General features: G+C 32.6%; 1 protein-coding gene across 1 annotated transcript; it reads right to left on the reverse strand.

The window, feature by feature from the left end:
- Window positions 1-811: 811 nt before the first annotated feature.
- LOC137921725 (nose resistant to fluoxetine protein 6-like) lies at window positions 812-21,295 on the reverse strand. Its single transcript, XM_068764538.1, has 11 exons — window positions 21,226-21,295; window positions 16,367-16,506; window positions 15,189-15,522; window positions 10,443-10,584; window positions 9,343-9,427; window positions 7,919-8,085; window positions 6,895-6,973; window positions 5,542-5,645; window positions 4,340-4,407; window positions 1,677-1,819; window positions 812-1,018 (listed from the first exon to the last, which is right to left on the reverse strand). The coding sequence occupies exons 1-11, from the start codon at window positions 21,293-21,295 to the stop codon at window positions 812-814; spliced, it is 1,539 nt and encodes a 512-aa protein (XP_068620639.1).
- Between the last annotated feature and the right edge of the window lie 254 nt (window positions 21,296-21,549).

The following is a 21,549-nucleotide window of genomic DNA, read 5'->3' on the forward strand; positions in this document are numbered from 1 at the left end:
AAAATTTTTGAACATACCTGTCTGCTTGCTATGTATATAAATAAATAAATATATTTATATATATATATATATATATATATATATATATATATATATATATAAATATATATATATTTTTACGTATATATTGCAAATGTAGCATGTGTTACTGAGGAACAGTAAAACTAACTAGACTTACGTTGCTATGAAAAGAGTGTTTATTATTTACACAACTGTTAAAATTGTTACAAAACATTGTTTATAATATTAAAAATTCTAAATAATGAACTAACCTGGAAAGAGAAACGACAGTTAAAGCTATGATTTCACTATTATAATTTGATTAAAAGTAAAGTAGGAGATAAAAATTCTCGTTTGTTCTTATCATATCCACCATGCTGTCCCGACGTCAATGCCACAGACGCCACAGATCACAGAACCGCATACAGAACGCAGATACCAAAATATATCAATGATGTGTCACACACTTCATTTACATAGATATATTTATATATATGCATATATACATGTCTATGTGAGTATATGTTTAAATGTATCTTGTAAGATTGTGGCAAATCCTGTATATGTTATAAAGTAACTGTCTTCTATATAGGATTATGATCCTTATGCACATCCTCACACACAAGGAGCTTGGGGCCCTAGCGATCATTCGTTCTGCGCTTCACGTGGCCGATTTATTGCCACTTAAATTTTTTTATCAGCCGGTATATATCGTTTACATTCGCACTTCTACGGATCATCTTATTTTTTATCGAAATGAAATGTTTTGTATTTAAAATTTAGGTGATAATATGCTATATATATAAATGAGCTAAAAACAAGTTTGAATTGAAACAATTTTTGAGTTTTCTTTGTGAGGTGAAATATCATTTCCGCTTTCACAATCCGGTTTCTTTTCGTCCTTATCACCGTTTGGTAATATAAGCTTTACCAGTTGAGCTAACGGTGCCTCAACTATTAAAGAAAATGGAAAAGCAGCCAAATAACTGATCAACGCTGTACCGATGCAAATAAGGACCTGAAAAAATATTTTTAAAATATTTAAAGGCAATTCATCAGAAATTATTACTTTTTGAAAAACTATACATAAATTTCAATTAATAAAAACCGTTACTAGTGTAACTACTACACATATTAATAATAAAAGTGGAACATGGTATGATTTTGGTGAATAAAAGTGCCTATTTCAATTTACAAAAATCTTTATAATCAAATATTTGCCGCACAAAACTGTCAGGCGCTATTTACAATAAAAGTTATATTTGAATAAAATTAACCTAATAAATTAACAGATTGGGGTAATATAATTAGATAAATCTGTTGGTAACAATACCTTAGCATGAGAGTTAAAAAAATACATTGTACTTTGTAATCATATGAAAAAAATCAAGTAATGCAAGTTACACATTATCTAAAAAACTATGAATTCAGGAATCACATAGTGATAATTTAGTAAGAAAAGGAGTTTTGAAAATTTGTATTAGAATATTTAGCAAAATTAAATATTATTTACTATCGGTCCCTGAAGTTTATGTACTACCAGAAATTATTACCTTGTCTTATTAACCAGAGTGGATAGTGGTAATCAAAGGAAATTAAAACCCTGAAGGAGGGATAAGACAAAATAGAACAATAAGATTATAAGCAGAAATCATTTGTTTATTATATTTACTTACAATTTGAGGTACTGTTATATGAATAAGTGTGGTACGAGAGCCAGATAAAATTTGTATAACCATCAAATGCAATAAATATGCAGAGTATGATATACGGGCGGGTGTAACCCATCCACGCCATTCTAAAATTGGCCGGTATATATCTGAAAACACAAATATTTTATAAATATGAAATAAATCGCAATTATCTCTTTCCAAAATACACCATAAAGGTTATTTGGCAACATGGTAAAAACAATACTAAACGTAATGATTAGTATGAGAATCACAGAGTAAATAATAAATTAGCTGTCAAATTTGACGCCAATTGAAACAAAAAAATTGGTTTTATGGATGATTAATATACATAATCTAGATATATAGAATTAGATAGAATATTATTATATAGAAATATTATACAAGTGATTAGATATTCGTGTGAATACATTTTGTGTGTTGGCTTAATATGGAAGGTACTTTTGTATCGGAAAATTATCCAAATACGAATGGCGGAGTGTGAAATATATTTATAACCACTTATGTGAGTGGGTCAACGAATGACACCTGCTCGGGAGAACTCATCGAAGCAGTCTCCAGAATTTGTTAGCGGAACAGGCTTTATCAAAATATTTATCCGACTGTCCAATCTCTTATTCTTATTGTCTAAATAAATACTCACTTTCAATCTTGAACACCATTCCAAGAATAAAAATAAATAGTAGAACTCCAATGAATGTTCTGAATATGCCGGAAAATACAGCTCTGACGATCAAAGATGGCTCAAACCCATCCATGTACAGAAAACCACTGGAAATTATCATCATTATTGCTACAGGAACCGTTGCCCAGAATAAATATTTATACTTCTGTAAAAAAGATGTGCATTAATTATCTTGCAGCAGAAAATAGAAGGGATTTGGAAGATCTGATTGTTTATAAAGTAAGATTAAGGGATCATTATCGCCATCTGGTTGAAAGCCACCTGTATCAATTCTTCCACCGACTTTTTTCGACTTGATTCTGATTGGATGTCCTTCTTGTCAGTTTCGTAGTCTCCTCCCAGAAACCCGAAGACCCAAGCCTCTCAAGTGTTCTGCCTCCTACGTCAATTTACCAATCCACTGTGCTATATCGGTTACTTTAGGTCACGTATGGACCCCCTCATTCCTGATTTAAATCAGGATTAATTACCGCATTACCGCACGAGATTAATCTCTAAGTGAAATCTGAAACATCGCTCTAACGGCTCGGTAAATTAATCGTCAGACAGTATGAGGGATGTCTCTGTATGCAACCCTTCCATATCTTGGAGGCTTTACTAATTACCTGTAAAACTACAACGAATCTTACTGCATAGTTGGACATCGTCTGTGTTTGAAAGCATGCACAGAAATTACAGCTTTTATAAAGTAAAAGTTTGGTTCCGACCTCTTGTACTATATGCTTTACTTTGACCTTTTCTACTCATACTTCTAGTGTCGTATCCCTTTACTGAAGAACCAAAATATTCTACAAAGGGTCACGACATTATTTTGCAAACTATTCGCGCCATTTTTGCTGATCTTCAAGAGTCAGCATTGCTTCGTCTACTATAGTATCAAGCCTACTTTGGATCTTATTGGACCAATGCTTGAATCTGTGAATATTATTGAACTAACCTTTAACTTTTCTGCATCGAACTGCCTTTGCTGAAGTTCATATACTAGAAGACCAACACTTATTCCCAATATATAGCATGATAGATTGGTATGTCCGCGTTTGTAAGAATTATTAAAAGTTGGATCTTTAATAAACACCTCTCTAGCGACTCTGAAAGAGATATTGAAATTTATTAATCAGTTATAATTATATAATGACATTATCAAAACAACATTAGTGGTGGCCAGAGTAGTGTCAAATGGATAGTAATATGATTAGATCGGGGATGAGTAACCCGCGGCATGCAATTAATTTTTGTATTTTTTTAAATGCTAGAATCAAGGCTTTAAAGACAATAAAAGTGTCTAATTAGTTGTAAATCGGTTGATTACTAACATAAATTACTTTTAGAACATGGTGGTTTGAACCTTAAATATATACTTTATTTTTTTTCATAGCCCACTGTTTTTGAAACTGCGGCCCTCCGACCAAAAAAGGTTGCTCACCCCTGGATTAGATGAATATAAAACATTTCAATTATAGTTAACTATATATAAACTTTATTTAAATTTAAATCTGTTTCGTTATTATCATCATTTCAGTCAAAGGATTTCTCCTAGACATTAGCTTCCTAATAAATTTCTTTATAACGATCTTAAACAGATTACTTTTCCATCAAAGACATCTTATGCTGCGCTTGTCAGTTAATGGTCTTCATTTTAAAATCTAATGTCTTCAAGCTGAAACTCTTCCGTCATCCTTTACTTTAACCTGCCAATCTGCTAGTCTTTGCCAGTTTTTTTATTAGCCTACATGTCTTCTCATTGGCAATTCGATTCCGCAGAGAATTCTCATGTATAGTCCCCTTTTTGGTTCCGCAACTTAAGAAAACTAAAAAACTAATCGTCTAAACCAAAAATGAACGACAATATCTACTTACTCAGGTGAAATAATCAGATGAGCGCGTAAATTTTGAAAGTACGTATGCAGCGGAGGTATCAAAACGGATACAGCAAACAAAACGGCGAGCACAACTTTTCTGGTACCACGGTTTTTCGCCAGCACCAACGTGAAGGTTCCCAGAACAAAAAGTTGCATATCAGCCGCTAGATACCTGGAAATATTTATAAGCGATTAGTAGGCAGTGGTGTGTTATCACCCGTATCTGATCTTCCTTGGACTAAGTATACGCGTTTAGCAAGTGGAAGTTATTTACCAACCGAGCACGTTTGCGAGGAAGATATCAACGAAGAGTGGTCGATAAAGGTATGTCACATATGTACAAAGGGTGTTTACAATTTAAACGAACCTAACAAGGCAGAAACCACATCACTGATGGCGCCCGAATTAAAATCGGCGTTAGCGATACGGAGCTTGAGCTCATCCACCACCACCACCCTCACTGGTTGAAGACCAGATGGAGAAGTATGACCCACATGAGGGCAAGTACATGGCGTTCTGCTGTAGTACTGCGGCGACTTGGTACCCAAAAACTACATATTGTTAAAAACGTATGTTACATACAGAATATCGTGGGTGAAATGCCATTTTAAAACTAACAGATGTCAAGTGACAGCTGCTTAAAAGTTGTGTGAACGTTACAATATGAACCGCAACGACGATAGTTTGTTTGTTAGAAAACCGCCATCTCTGTATATGTTTCTTTTGTATTGTCATATTAGCGTATTCTTTACTTAATTCAAATGTAAGAGAAAAAAATATTCAATCACTAAAAGCACCTCTTATGTTTTCTCCGAATCATAAACAAAGTAAAAAATATTTCTATTTAATTGTACAAATACATATACTTTTTTATTAAAATCCATAAAAAGATCCAAAAAGAATGTTTGTTACTACTCTTAGCTATACATTTGGAGCAGTTAAATAATTGTAAATTAGAAAGCCGTGTACACATTGGCCAGTATAACCAAGCCTTTCAATAAATACGAACGTGTTATTAAGACATTTAAAAATTATGATATTTATAAAAAAATAACAATAATAATTTTAAATGCTTTTAAAGTGACGGCTTAGGATGGAAGGTTCTCGTGTGAACATGGGCGGGTAGACGTGACGTGGATAGGTCCTCCACTAAGTTGACCGACATAGAAAGTCGCTATATCGTGTCATCGTGGCGATATCTCAGGGAGGCATATGCCTTGCAAGGTGTCTGTTGGCTCATATAATGTTGATGGCGATGAAAAATGTGGTGATCAAAACTAGGTGTTTGTATCAAACAAAATCTTACCAAGTATGACCCATGCATTGTACTTGATCGAAGTAATTGTTTATATAGAGCAGATTTTTCCAACCATATCGTCGACAGTTCTCGACGTCGCCATCTGTCAGCGTCTGTGGACAATTAGCTTCGTAGATTAGCATTTTAATATCATCATTGCAGGATGGAGACATACAATAAACAGGGTGATGCGATACGCATGTGTTGATGTTGGTGCTCATATATGAGACGAGTAAAATCTCTAAACTTAGCCTAAAATGAAACAGTAGGCCTGCAGTTTTTAAACTACAATAGTATGTGAAAAAACTGCGGTACTTTTGACCACATGCGTATTAACTTAAAATATATTATATACTATACATTATATACATTTTGTCATCTGTCGCTACGTATTTATAAGGACATATATAACGTTTTTTAAGAAGTAAGACTACCCAAAGTTTTAAATGGGTTAAAGTATAGATTATTTTCTGGCAAGTAATTTATGCTATATCCTGTAGGAGCTACGAACAGGGTAATCCCACGATAGGGAGCGCACTTTACGTCGTGCGAAAGAGACAGCGCTCTACAATAATTATTAGTTTTCTAGTTCTAACAATCGGTATAGATATGGACTGATTTAAATCATGTATGTATATCATCATATATGTATATATAAATGCTTGCCTCCTCTATTCCTCCTCCAAATAAAGCAGGGGGAACGAGTATTTTTAAAAAAAAAAAACAAACAACGAAACACTACCACGTATATATATGGATATAATTGATCAAAGTAAAATCAAAATAATTAAATTTTTGATTATAATCATTTATAACCATCACTTCATATATATATATATATATATATATATACACATAAATATATATATATTGTTCACAGACCCTTACGTTCCGTCAACTCATTTCAGATGAAACTGTAAAAATTTTAGAGCTATCAGCAAAAATTTCAGATAGAATACAATATCAATTTACGTAATCATACTTTGAACTTCGTGTTGTGATTAACTACAAGATCTAGGAAGAATACCACAAGCCTATTCAAAAACTATATAAACAAACCTTTACTACAGTACGAAAATTCTTTTTTTCAAATCGGGTTAAAACATATTAAAGTTAATTTATATATAACATCACTTTAGACTTTATACTGACGAAAAAAATTAATATAAAATATTATTAAATAAAATAAAACGACCCTGTGCTTCCCAAAGATACTAGTTCCCATAGATAAGGGATAAGGGAAATCCCCAATAGCGGAGCCTTTTTTAAAATACCTATTGGTAAATAATTGAAAATCAATAATAAAATATTACTATATAACTTAAACTATTCCAAACAAGGTTAACTTAAGAAATAACTTACATGCCACAGAGGTCCAGAACCCGCAAATCTGAACCATGTCATCGTCACAATCAGTACTATAGCGTACGACGGTGTTAGCCTGTTGATAGAAATAATTTTAGTTAGCTTTGTCTTACTTCCAAAGGTCTCGCTACCAACAGTTGGGTCTTAAAGGCTAACATTTTTAGGCTACCGCTCGCCAACATTACGAATGTACAAATAAGCTAGCAAAAGTAGTAGTAACATACAGTAGCAACATAATAGATGTAAAAGCTTGAAAGTAGCGAATCTATCTCATTTTTTTGCAATTAGCCTCAATACCAGTGTCCTGAACACGAGAGTCAGTCAGAAGCCAACTCTCCTTTCTTTATTTTTTTGTTTAAAAGGGTTCAAATATTCTTAATAATAAAAAAAAAATTATTCGCGCGATGCCGGTGTCGTGTTGGCTCATAAAAGTCGTTCGGTACGCATCTCGCACCGGCGCGAGACCGGCTTCTCACTGTATACACCACATCACGCGCCCGCGCGAGACCGATAGCTATGTTGCATATTATACACCTATCTATGATCTGTATAAAATGGTCACTCTGAAATATGTTAATAAATCTATTTTTTCTTATTCAATGTCTAAATCTATAGGGAAAGGTATAAATTAAAATTTAACTTTAATATGAAATAAACCAAATTTATAAAACGATTTTTCATACAATATTATTATTAAGCTATGTAATATTTCCGAAAGAATTCATTTTGGAATAGGGCTACTGTATGAATAACTTCTGGCGATTTTTGTCCGTTACTAAAACCGGTATTTATGTAAAAATATTGATATTTTGTTATTATACTAGATGATAAAAATTTTGAATGAATGTAATGATTTAAAATAATATTAATTAATTACAAGAATTTTATTGAAGGTATACAAACAATTGCATTGTATTAAAATCTTTATAACTTATCTGTTGCAGGCGATGCTACTAGATGGCGTTGTTTTCAATAAGTAGTATTCGCGTAAATAAATTAGTTTACGAATATTTGCTCTTACCTCAGCCACCTCAGTAAAATCCCTTTCGGTATCAATTTCCAAGTAATCTTCTCTTTTTCTCCATACATTTGTATGTGGTATGCCAACAGACAACCGGAGATCACAAAGAACGTCTGAACGAGCACTGTTGCGTCCATCAGTAAGTGATATAGGTGTTGTTTGTATGTCTGTTGCAAAAATAAATTATATGTAACATACATAATTTTTATATTGAAGCAAAAGGGTTAAACTCGTGTCGTATCCATTTCGAAATAGCCCCCTTTAACAATCATATTGCCCTCCTGTGGGGTGTGGGCCACACGTTGGGAAACACTACATAGTAACTCGTAGTTTTCAAAAAGTCAATCTTTTGCGTTCCAATAATGTCATTTCTAATTATATACGGTGATTGGTTATTATAGTAAAAGTTTCTAACAGTGAATTTATAGCTCATTTATCAGATAGAAATTTTAAAGCATTATATAAGTATTTAAATGTAAATATGTTAATTAAATTGAATTTTATATTAGAATGTGACAGACATATACCTTCTGGTAGTACAAAGTCTGGAGTGAAACATAGAAAACAATTAGTTAGAAAAGGACCAATATTTAGCCACTTCCGCACATGCAGTGGTAGTAGTACAACAAAGTGCACCGCCCGCCGAAATGGTGATAAATGCGCATGCGGCAAACGATGCGAATTACACAACTGCCACCGTTAAATCACTCAACACGTGTTTCACCCTCACAGAGCTCTATGTTTGACACTAATCGATGTAAAATAACCCCTGAAGATGCCCCGTGGAATCTGACTAAATATTGGTCCTTTTCTTACTAAGGATGGACTTCCGCAAAATAATGCTTGATTCCATTAAATATAGAAAACAATAATCAATTTTAATAGATAGTAATTGCTATTTAGTTAATTCAAAATGCCAACGCGGTGACGCCGTGTTGACACGATTCAGAAGATAAAAAACGAAGTAAAAAAAGGACCAATATTTAGCCACTTCCGCACATGCTGTGGTAGTCGTGCAACAAAGTGCACCGCCCGCCAGCCCGCTGACAAATGCGTATGCGGGCACGACTACCACTGCATGTGCGAAAGTGGCTAAATATTGGTCCTTTTCTTACTTAGGTTGGACTTCCGCAAGGTAACGCCTGGTTTCATTAGATAAAAACCGAATCGAAGGTCGAAAAAGACTATTCCGACTGTTTCAAGGATTGGAAAAATCTTTGGAAAAAGTGCCTATACTTTAAAGGGAACGAAGTTGAATTAGAAGAACAAATTAAGAATTTACAACAATTTTAATTTTTTTAAAAAAATCACCATTCTTTTTTATCACAGTATTTTATACTATATATAAGTTATTTCTAACGGTAGAGTAGAGTTCAGATATATATAGATATAAATAGATAGATAATAACATAAACAGATCTTACCTTCTCAAAAAAGTGTACGTTATCTGGTACCATTACAAAAGGAAGCAGAGAATGTTCAATTATAACAAATGCGATTGTGAGAGCTCTGAAAAGAATATTTTATAATTTATTTAATTCTGTTGTATTTAAACATTTGTGTATTTCGTTATCATTTTAATGTTTAGAATTATGAGAAATGATTAATGAACATCTTTTGCTGCTTACAACTATTACTACTAGAGATAAGTCTTCACAGATACACATATATAAGGTACAAAATAACATATACAAGTGTAAAATGTGTGAATATATATAAACTACTAAAAATTAAACACAGTTTATACATAGAAGAAGTAAAAAATTCTTTAGATGATCCTTTATAATTTGATGCATAAGCAATGACAGATATTGTATGTATTTTATATATTACTGTACTATACTTTCAGACCCTGATTAATCTTACGTAATTTTTTTTGCTGTGAAGAATTTCACCTCTCTCTCGCCTGATGCTAAGCGATGACAAAGTTTACGATGGTACTTGTTTGCTTAGAAAATGCACATTTACTCTTGATTTGAAGACACCCTAGTTATAGCTAGCAGAAAAAATTGATACTAGTAGCTTGTTCCATTCCTTGTCTGTTCGTACTATGAAAGTAGTGGAGAAACTTTTAGTGCTCTTCACAGGGCATGGGGGGTTCTCCGAGTACCTTCACCGGTTTAAGATTTTTTTTTAAATGACCCCCGCTATTGGGGCCTCTCGTACCCCTATTTATGGTGTATTTTTTATTTTCTCTCTCTTCTTTCATATTTTACTTTCTATTTCGGTCTATTATCTATCTTTCTACTACATTTCTACTTTCTTACCCTTTTGCTCTGTTCATCTATCATTCTTTCCTCTTTTCTTTTTACATTTTTTCATTTTACCTTTTTATTTTACATTTTTACTCACATTTAAGTTTTATTTTATCACATTTTATCACATTTCTTATTGTATATTTGGATTTTTATTTTTTTGTAAAACGTTTCTAACTATTTTCTTGCAACAAGCGAGGAATTCTTTCCTAGTTTCTTTTTCGCCTATCATGGAGGCTATTGTCTCCTCCCTGATTTTAACGCCAGACCGACACTCGAATTCTAGCCGGAGTCCCCCGAATGCGGGACACTGGGCCACAAGGTGGATCACGGTCTGGTCCACGCCCGGTTCACAGAAGCACGAGGGATCCTCCTTGAACCGAATTTCAACTGTGTACGGATGTTCTGAATCTCTCCAATGGAATGGAAATAGTGGAAATAATTCACGTTAATCCAACCCGCACTATAATAACACGCAAATGAAAATTAAATTCGGATAGAAGATATTTAATGGAATCAGGCGTTACCTTGCAGAAGTCCATCCTAAGTAAGAAAAGAACCAATATTTAGCCACTTCAGCACATCCGAATCTCTGTGTTTAGCACTAATCGGTGTAACATAACTCCTGAAGATGCCCCGTGGAGGGTAAAACACGTGTTGAGTGATTTGGCGGTGGCGGTTGTGTAATTCGCATTGTTTGCCGCATACGCATTTATCAGGGAGCTGGCGGGCGGTGTACTTTGTTGCACGACTACCACTGCATGTGCGGAAGTGGCTAAATATTGGTCCTTTACTTAGGATGGAGGATTCGAGAGCCACAAATAATGTTCAAAGATCGCCACGATGATTGATCCTAAGCTGCCCGCATTTAGCGACTTTCCGCCACTTCATCCATGTCATTCATCCATCTAGTGGGAGGCTTACCCACGCTGTGTCTACCATGGTCGCCATTTGAAAACCTTTCGATCCCAACGACCATCGGTTGCAAGAGTGACGTATCCTACCCACTGCCATTTCAGACGACCAATTCTTAGAGCTACGTAATTATGTGATTACTTTAGCTATAATATTTAGAACTTTACCTCATCCCGCTAAAACCCCTAAAGCAACTTGCTCCTTGTCTACTGTCGTCTGCGAAATTTGTCGTCAACTTAAGCCAATTGCGTCTTATTGAGAAACATAACAACCATTTGTTTCCTGAAAAAATTAAAAACAATGAAGCCATTCAACTCCACAAACATCTAAAGTAGATCTATATTTCTTTTTGAAAAGTTATGATCTATTACATAAAGTTATTTGCGACGGAGGGAAGTGAAGGAAGAAGATGTAATTATTGTTTGCAGTGAAGAAATATTCATTTCAACCTCATCGTTCAACCAAGCAAAAGTTGATTCTTAAAGTTTGACTTAATAGTACGAACTTAAAATCCTTATTTAAATAACCTTTTCTGATCTGCAACTTAAAGATTATTAGACAGCTACAGGGTGATACAAATGTTTGAAATATTTAAAGGGATAAATGAGCTATATATTCACCATATATAGCTCATTTGTCAGCAAAAAATCTTTTAAACTTTTAAACGTATCAATATCAACCAAACACCCTGTATATCTTATACAAGGGTCACTCTGAAGCAAAGTATACAGACAAATAGTTAAGGAATAATATGTTTTATTATGTAGTAATTTATTCGTTACTTCTTCTGTTTCGATAATATAGTTGTCTGAAAGAGATTGCCTTGTGTGATAAGACCGCTCATTGTACTTTATTCTTTAATATGATATTATATATATATATATATATATATATAATATCAAATTGATAGTATATATATATATATATATAATATCAATTTGATATTATATGTATATATATATAATATCAAAAATCTAAGTTTTTTATCGTTATGTTAGAATATCACATTGTAGAAATATAAATAAATGTAGATACATAAATTTATTTGCAAAATTACAAGAAAACATGAACATGAACCGGCGTAAATCGGAATAGTATTTTTAACACTTTGTTAAAGTGTGAAGAAAGCTTTTATGATAGTAAAAAAGTAAGTAAAAGAAAGGGCAACGATATTTCTATTTAAAACAAATGACAAATTAAAACGCCTGTTCCTTAGCTGACAAATATTTAACGGCGATACAAAATTAAACATGTAAATAAGCGAAGGATAAGTTATAATGTTAGGTTATAAAATATTCACGAAAAGAAAAAACATATTATCATATATACACTGGTAAACATACAAAAACATTTCATGAATTTTTTTATTCAACGTAATTTAGTTTAATTCACGTTGTTATTCCGGTGTAAATTTTATTATTTCGTGTAGATTTAAGATATCGCGCGTGTTTTAATGCGAAATATAAAACAGGGGTGGTCAAACTGCGGCTCGCGAGCCTTATGTCGCTTTTTGGACGATTATTTATGGCACGGATACATTGTCGAATTATTTCAATATTTAAATTTTCATAACGTATGTCATCTTCCGGGAAATCGAAACAAATTACTGGCGCGAATGATTATTTTTATTATTCCATCATACAATTAGCGAAATACAAACACCGATTCTAATTAACTAACCGTCATATAAAGCATTATTAGGAGTACTGTCATATACGTGTGCCATACCATTATAAACTACTCAAAACAAAATAGGGCCCACCGCAACTTTGTCTCTAATCGTGTTTATAAATAACTCATATACTAATCATTGACAAAATGAAGCACTACCACTTCTAGCACACATGTTTATTAGTTCATAATGATGTTTTAAAAGTAAACTTTTTTTTTGATTTCAAGTGGGTAGACAAAAAAGTAAAGTGCTCAAAATTTATCCATTTCTTAAATTTTCAATCGTTTGTGTTCTCAGTCTTGCTTTAAGCGCAATACTTTGATCACACTTTGTTTAGCTGTGTTTTTTTCGTTTCGGCATTATTCCCGATTACAATGCCAGGTTCTCGTCATCATATGGATGTGGAAACTTCGACAAGAGCAGTTCTTTCGCTTCAAGAGGGAGAATCGCAAAGATCGGTTGCATCTCGCCTTGGTGTGTCACGGCGAGCTATTCGAAACGTATGGGAGCGGTTCCAGGAGACAGGTAGTGTAGGTAGAAGACCTGGATCAGGAAGGATTCGAGCCACAACTGCTCAAGAAGACCGGTACATTCGATTGACTGTGCGCCAGGACCGCACGACTACCGCCCGGACCTTGCAATCCCGGCTAAGGCAATCTACTGGCACACGCGTTAGTGGTCAAACCATTCGGAATCGACTCCACGAGGACGGGCAACATTCTAGGATGCGTGTTCTTCGTTTAAAATTAACAAGGGCTCACCGGGCAACACGTTTAAGGTTTGCGCGTGAGCATTTCGATTGGACCATGGACAATTGTAGGACAGTACTCTTTTCATACGAGTGTAAAGTTAAGTTTTTTAGCGATGACAGACGTGTACGTGTGTGGGGAAGAGAAGGAGAACGTTTTACTGAACCATGCATGCACGGTACTGATCGTTTTGGGGGCCCGAGTGTGATGATATGGGGCGGTATAAGCTTGTTAGGCAAAACAGAGCTGGTGATCTTGAACGAAGGGACGGTCACTGCAGCCAGTTACGTCGAGCAAGTAATCCGACCTTATGTCATCCCATATTCACAAAGAGTAGGTGATAATTTTGTGTTTATGCAAGACAACGCTCGTGCGCATACAGCTAGGGTCACTCAGAGGGCACTTTCTGATGCCAATATCTCGGTTTTACCTTGGCCAGCAATGAGTCCCGATCTCAACCCGATTGAGCATTTATGGGATCAATTGAAAAGAAGTCTTAAAGAGACCCATAGCCACGTTAACAGCCAACAGGACCTCATAAACGCGCTGAAACTCTGTTGGGAACGAATACACGACCAAAACATCACTCATCTGATTGAGAGTGTTCCAGATAGGCTCAGAGAGTGCATACGGAGCAAAGGAGGTCCTACTCGATACTAAAGAATAGCTCCCGGCAAGTTTATTAAAAACAAACAGTGACTATAAAAGTTTTTATTGACAGTCTACTTAGTGCTCATTTTCTCTAAAAATGTGTATTTGAGTGTATTGCGATAAAATTAAACAATTCAAACGTTATTTTGTGTTTACTTAATGTGTAAAACTCTAATTCAACATCGACTAATTGTAAAAATTTAATAATCATGTATGCACATAAATTAAGGGGCAAAATGATGGTGGGCCCTATTTTGTTTTGAGTAGTATATAATTTCAATAAATATGATTTTTGTAAAAAAATATTAGTTTGCGTGTTTTAAATGCGTATTGAATTGCGGTTCCCGAATTATTTCAAATTTCGAACCTTGGCTCAAACTATCAAGGTGCTTGGCCAGCCCTGCTGTAAAACATTGAGTTTTATAACTAACCACAGTAATACGCGCAGTTTAATTTGAGAAACAAATAAATAAAGTAAAAAAAATATATGTACGTATCACGAAACCTGTCTGTGACGATTAAATTTTTTTAAAAAAATATATTTCTGGCAAACTATACTCGTTCAGTTAATACAAAAAAAAACTAAAACAATAATATCGCGTAGATAGTAAAGACGGCAAAAATATAGATAAAAACATGCAAAACCTATTTTTAATTATTACTTTGAAATTTATATTTATAAACTAACTCTCCTGACCTGCTTTGTACTGCCAAAAGTATGATTTTATCATTTTAATCAAAAATAATTATTATTTATTGGGTCGTTTCGTAATAAGAGTAATTTATTACGAAACTCAACATCATATAAAAAAATGTATGTATATATAAAATATATATATATATGTATATATACTAACCACACCTTGGAAACTAAACAACATAATCACAATAAATATATTTAAAAGCACATTGTTTTCCAAGTCAATTTAAATAACAATCGTTTTAACGGATATAAAATATATTATCTCGTCAATTAAACTAATTAATTGCAAGTTTGTTTATTTAATATATTTTCTAGATAACATTACCTTCTAGGTTTTCCTTTTTCATAAATAGCAGGTCGTATGCGGTGCCGCAAAGGTTAAGTATAATTAAACTTAAACATATTACAGCTACAATTATGTCTCCAGTTTCAAGCTTTTTAAACCAATCCCGTTCCTTATTACTACAGAGAACATCATCGTTTATTCTTGTCTTGAGTCCGTATTCTTTCTCGAACGTATCGTTTAAACATTTCTCTATAGTTAATTTCAAATCAGCTTCTGGATTTTGATCTAAGTATGGCTTGCACAAATTAGTCACACATATACCATGATGTAATCTCGTGTGATTGTAATGGGTTTCTGTCCTTTCGCTGTATTCCTGCAAAATATCAATAATTATTTATTAATTTATTCTTATTATGTCATCTTTTGTAATTTTATTTTATTTTCTGGATTAATACTTTTCACATCGTCATCATCATTTCAGTTGTAAGATGTCCACAGCTGGGCATGGGCCTGCAGCAAGCGCAACCTTTGGCCTCACTCACAAGACATTTTATGATGCCTTTTTTATGTTTCCTCTACCACGTTTGGGGCAGGTGCTTACATTATCAGTAAATATTATTTTTACAAAATTTTAATTTTATTCATAAATTTCCTTTCATTCTTCCCAATATCTTGCCATTTAATGGAATCAGGCGTTACCTTGCGGAAGTAAGTAAGGAGTAAGAAGGAAGGAAAAGTGCGTATGTGGCAAACTATACGAATTACACAACTGCCACCGTTAATTCACCCCTCCACGGGGCATCTTCAGGAGTTATGTTACACCGATTAGTGCCCAACACAGAGACAAACAAGAGAGTTACTCTGTGTTTACGCATTTACCAGCGGGCTGGCAGGCGGTGCACTTTATTGCACGACTACCACTGCATGTGCGGAAGTGGCTAAATATTGGTCCTTTTCTTACTTAATATCTTGCCAAACTGCGGCTCGCGAGCGACTTGCAGCTTTTTGAACAATTATTTTTTAGCTTCGATTGATTTTCGAATTATTTCAATATTTAAATTTATATAACCTATATTAGCTCCAGGTAAATCGAAACAAATTACTAGTTTGAATAATAATAATTATTATTCCACCATTAAATTACTGAAATACAAATACCGATATATTAGTCGATCGGGGCCTGCTTAAACTGCTGATTTAATAACGTTTATACTAACCTTTATTAACTGTAAAAGATCATTATGGTCATCAGCTACTAGATCCACTTCTACTGTGCAGTAAATTCCACCTTTTTTTAATATACATCTCTCGTAGGGATCGAGGTGAAAGAGAGGTGGCATCCGTATATATTCCGTTTCTGTAAATTTAAACATATTTTTTTAATATTATTTCTGTATATGGGATAAAGGTATGGACTACAGAGAAACCATTTAGTCAGTTATTTTTATTACGATAAAAACATTCAATTCCAGCGAAACTCTTGGATAATCTAAATGAGATTTTAACAGGAAAAATTCTTTATAAAATTGTTTAACGTGTTTCAACGTTCAAAAACTGTCATTACTTATAATGTACAGGAAAAAATTACCAAATTATCGAATTGGTTTTTTAAGTAGATCAAGTCGTACAATTATACTTATGCATGAAATTGCAAAAAGCAAAAGGAGTTGGATACAATTCAAGGTGGACCAATCTAGGATTGGAAAGAGTAGGATGCAATTCAAGATGGACAAATGATCAATCTAGGATTGGAAGCAGTTGGATGCGATCAAAGATGGACGAAGGATCAATCTAGGATTGGAAGAAATTTGATGCAATCCTTTTCCACTCGGTTCTATTAGGAATTTATGGGAACTGAAATTTATCTAATTAAAATAAAAAAATACATTGTCGTTGAATTTTTCGAATAATAATTTAAACACGTAACAATTTTTACTTGCACATAGACCTTGCATTACATTTTATTTATTTTTATAAGTAATTTTATTTCAATATTACCAGCAATAAACATTATAGTGGTTTTAATTTAAAATAATTGAGGATATGAAACGCAATGCTAAAAATGTCAATGAAACCCTGTATTAAAAATAGAGGGTATCCATTATAGAATTCAACTTTATTTTTTATCAAATTCGGTTTTTTTTTTAATTTTTTGATGTACATAATTAATTACTATATGTAAATCAAAGTGTAATATATTCTTTAAGAGGTTAACAATTTATTCAAAATAATTTCATTGAAGTAGTTAGGTACATGCACTTGTGAATTATTATTTTAACATTATAAATAGTGAACTACCACCAGCTCGGAACACTGATCTGCTGAGAAGAGCCAACCGGAAACTAAATATTTGCTCTTTTTAAATGAAATTTAAAAATGATTGATGTATGTACAATATAATATTAAACATATAAATGAGTCGACAAACCAAGTTCCACACATTTGTATCAACTAAAACTTCTTGAATGCAAATAAGATTTATAAAATAACATAAATTTAATTTTAGATTTAAAACTAAGAAATGGAAGGTTTTAGATATCTTGCTGAATTATAAATCTTTATAATATATGTACAAATACATTATATATATATATATATATATATATATATATATATATATATATATGTCTTTATGATGCGCATTACCAAACATAATCTCCAGTTTTTTTTTACCAGCTGTCCAAAATTTAAATAAAGAATTTTGATACAATGATTAATTCATTAATGCAAAAAAATAACAGGTTTTTTGTGTTTATAGTTAGTGCAATGTACTCTGCATTCACCTTATGTTAAACAATGCGGATTTATTTAATAGTTTTTAGTTTATGATTAATGGAAAATTTCCAGCTAGATTAAATAATAACAGAACACATACGAAGACCATTGAAATTTTTTTGCAAGAATATAAAATTGTTATCTTAACAAAACAATGTATAAATATATAATTCTGCTGTCAATATACATTTTGATTTTATTTAGGCTATATCTGATAAAGTGTGTATGTATAAATCTGTATTGTCAAGCTTTATTAAAAGATCTATCATTTTGGAGGTTCTTCCTGTTTCTTCTCCACAACTATAACATATTGCGAAGCAGATTATAATTAAAAATAAAATAAATAGATAATAAGGTGACGATCAATAAAAGTTCAGTTCCAATGTTGTATAAACGCTTTTTTTATTTTTATCTAATATATTTAATATAAATATGTCTACGCTTTATCTCATAATTTAAAGTAAAAATTTCGAAAAAAAAAATTCGAACTAAAAATCATTTTTACGAACTAAGTGTTCAAAGAATGTATTCTCACGGAACTTATTCTAAGTGAGTATGAAACAAATTAAATTACACCATATTAACTATTTTAGGTTAAGTTTAAATTTGCTTTAAACATTACAATATCTTCACATTACTAAAATAATTGGGTAGTCAATTGAACAACAACAACAACTGTACTCTTTGAAAAAATATAGTTTTCTTTCCGTAGTTTGATATGACGTTAACTAATTGTATTCTGTTTCCGTTTCTTAAAATCTAATTATGCTGTGTTTTTTTAAAATTTAGATGAGAATCGTTGGAATTCAAGTACGTTTTTTTTTTAATTATAATACATATACGAGTTCTTTTATTGAGTTGCTAAATAATGATCTCATTAAACGGTTTTATTTAGTTCGACTCGTACGGAATTTATTTGTATCAAAATTAGAAATTGAAATTTAGGCACCTTCCTGTTGTCAGATTAATCTGAAATTTAGTACACAAATTTAATTTAGATGACAATACATTATAACAAAATCAATAACATTATAAATCTAAGATGGCCGCTGACACAAAATGGCGGATTACATATTTTTCCTTAACCACCTCAATATGGGTATCAAATGAAAGGGGTACATTAGTAAAACACGATGATTATGTCAAAATTTAAAATTCAAGATGGACGCCGTTCCAATATGGCGGACCAGGTACATATTTTTCCACAACCACCACAATGGTTGTCAAACCATGGGTATCAAATAAAACTGTTTAACTTAAAAGTTTTTTTTACCGATTTTTATTATTATTCTAGTTCACAATTATAGATAAGTAAGTATAAGTAAGTGGTAACGTATGGGTCCGATATGTGGTCGCTTAAGACGGGCCTCATACGAAGGCACAACGTTCCTCATAGAGCAAAGAAGAGGATGATTTAAGTTCTGCTGCGGATTCGAATCATAAATGAGAAGATTCAGATTTCTTCGTCTGAAGTAGCAGTAGGTAGAGCAACAACGAACTAATAGACACTGAATGGGAATCTCCTCTGGGTGGACCGACGATATATTTCAGGTCGTGGGTCTCTGTATGCGGACAGAAGAAGTAGACCGGGCATGGTAGCGATCTTTGGGGGATGCCTTACCATTGCAGTGGGCGTCTATCAGCTAAATAAGAGAAGAATTAAGAGTCGTAATGGTGTTAGGAGATTTACTATTTTGTAATATAAATTTCCTCACAAGGCTATATATTCCTTAGCTGCATGTTTCAGACGAGCACGAAAAGACTTCTTGATTTTATGGCACAGAGATACTGGAGATGTTCCACGCATAAACTAAAAAACGGAAAGAATAATATCTTATGGAACTTTATATATATGCGTACATCCAGACACATCAAGGATTGAACTTAAGAGGCTTAGCAAAGGATCCTGGTCCAGGAAATGGAATGGGATGTTTTTTCTGCCAGAAACAGTTTCAACTACAAGTTAATTAGCAAATAAATACGAATTAGTATCACTGTCCTATGAAAATATCGTAGCTCGAAAGGCATCCGTGGAGAGTTGTACTACACACACACACACACACACACACACATATATATATATATATATATATATATATATATATATGCGCGCGCGTGTGTGTGTATATATATATATGAATGTACGCGTGTTTAAATTAGGAAAATTATTAAACGATAACTAATTAAATAAAATCTAGAATCAGATTGACCTATAATATATCCCTATAATAGAATCATTCTACTTTTAATCTGAAAAGTAAATAACTCAGAGAATTTATTCTTTTAATCATATTTACCGTATCTTTAATAAAATAATAACATAATTAATAAATAAGCATTAATACTATTAAACAATATATAGGCAATGTAAAATAATTTATCGTAAATTTTTATGTAAGGCCACGAATTCTTTTATAATACAACATGGTAAATAAACGATATTACTATCAAGTACATTGTAATATCGTATTAGGTTGCCTATAACAGTTTCCTCTGTTTGAATATATAAGCTAACAAAAATATATCGTTAAAACAAAAGTAAAATAGTTCAATCTTATTGTTAATATTATAAATAATTCTTTATGTATATTTCATTAACTAAAATAGCCACCAAAAATAAGTTTAGTTGGTTAATTAAAATTGATTTGATTAAAATTAACAAAGAGTATTCATTTCGATATTAGTATTCTTAACTGAACTAACTCAATAAGGTCAGAAAAATAGAATTTTTTTTCATTCCGTTAAATCTTGTTGATATCATTGGGAATTTTCAACGTTTCAGACCATAGACACCAACTGTAGAGATAGGCCTCCCTTAAAGATATCTATGGAGAGATATACCAAAATCTCAACGATTTGCAGGCGGGTTGGCGATCATAAGGTAGTATTATGGTACGCAGAGGATGCTGAATTATAAAGACGCCTATATTAAGCCTAGGACGCTGCTGCCCATCCTCTGGAAACATGTTTATAAGCAGTAGAAACACTATAATTAATACACAAAGTTTAAAATGTATTATGTTGTATTCCGGGTATCAAACCCGAAACCTATGATCGCAAGTCTCACTCCTATACCACAAGAATACAACTGTTCAATATTCGAAACAAAGTACTTATTTAAGTTATATTTCAACTTTAACCAAACTTGTTTGTGAGCAGTGGCAAACATGTGTTATTAATGCACAATGTGTCAATTATATAAGATTGTATTCCAGGAATCAAGCCTGGAATCTGTTCGGGTACTTGGCAATTTTAATATGGAATAAATAAAAAAAATCTATATATTATATAAATCACTCACCATTTAATTGATATATCACAGCCGAAGAACTACAGAAAAAAAACGATAAAATAAAAAATATCTTCTCCATGCTCCACATTGAAACGAATTTTAATAACCAAACTCTATATAAAAAACACTAAAGAAACTATAACTTCATATATTGCTCATAAATAATAAAATGATCTGTCCGAATGTCCTTAACGGACGCGAGTTTTTAATCAACTAAACTAAAAAATAAACTTACAACATACAAATTTATAAAGACAATAAAATAATAAGGCTGTAACCGAAAAACCTTGAATAATTATACTATGTTATACACGCTTACATATGTTTAAAGTA

This window comes from Battus philenor, unplaced genomic scaffold (assembly GCF_028537555.1).
Source record: "Battus philenor isolate CCGP_79_NKW_IND1 unplaced genomic scaffold, ilBatPhil1.0.hap1 SCAF_19, whole genome shotgun sequence".
Lineage (NCBI taxonomy): Eukaryota > Metazoa > Arthropoda > Insecta > Lepidoptera > Papilionidae > Battus > Battus philenor.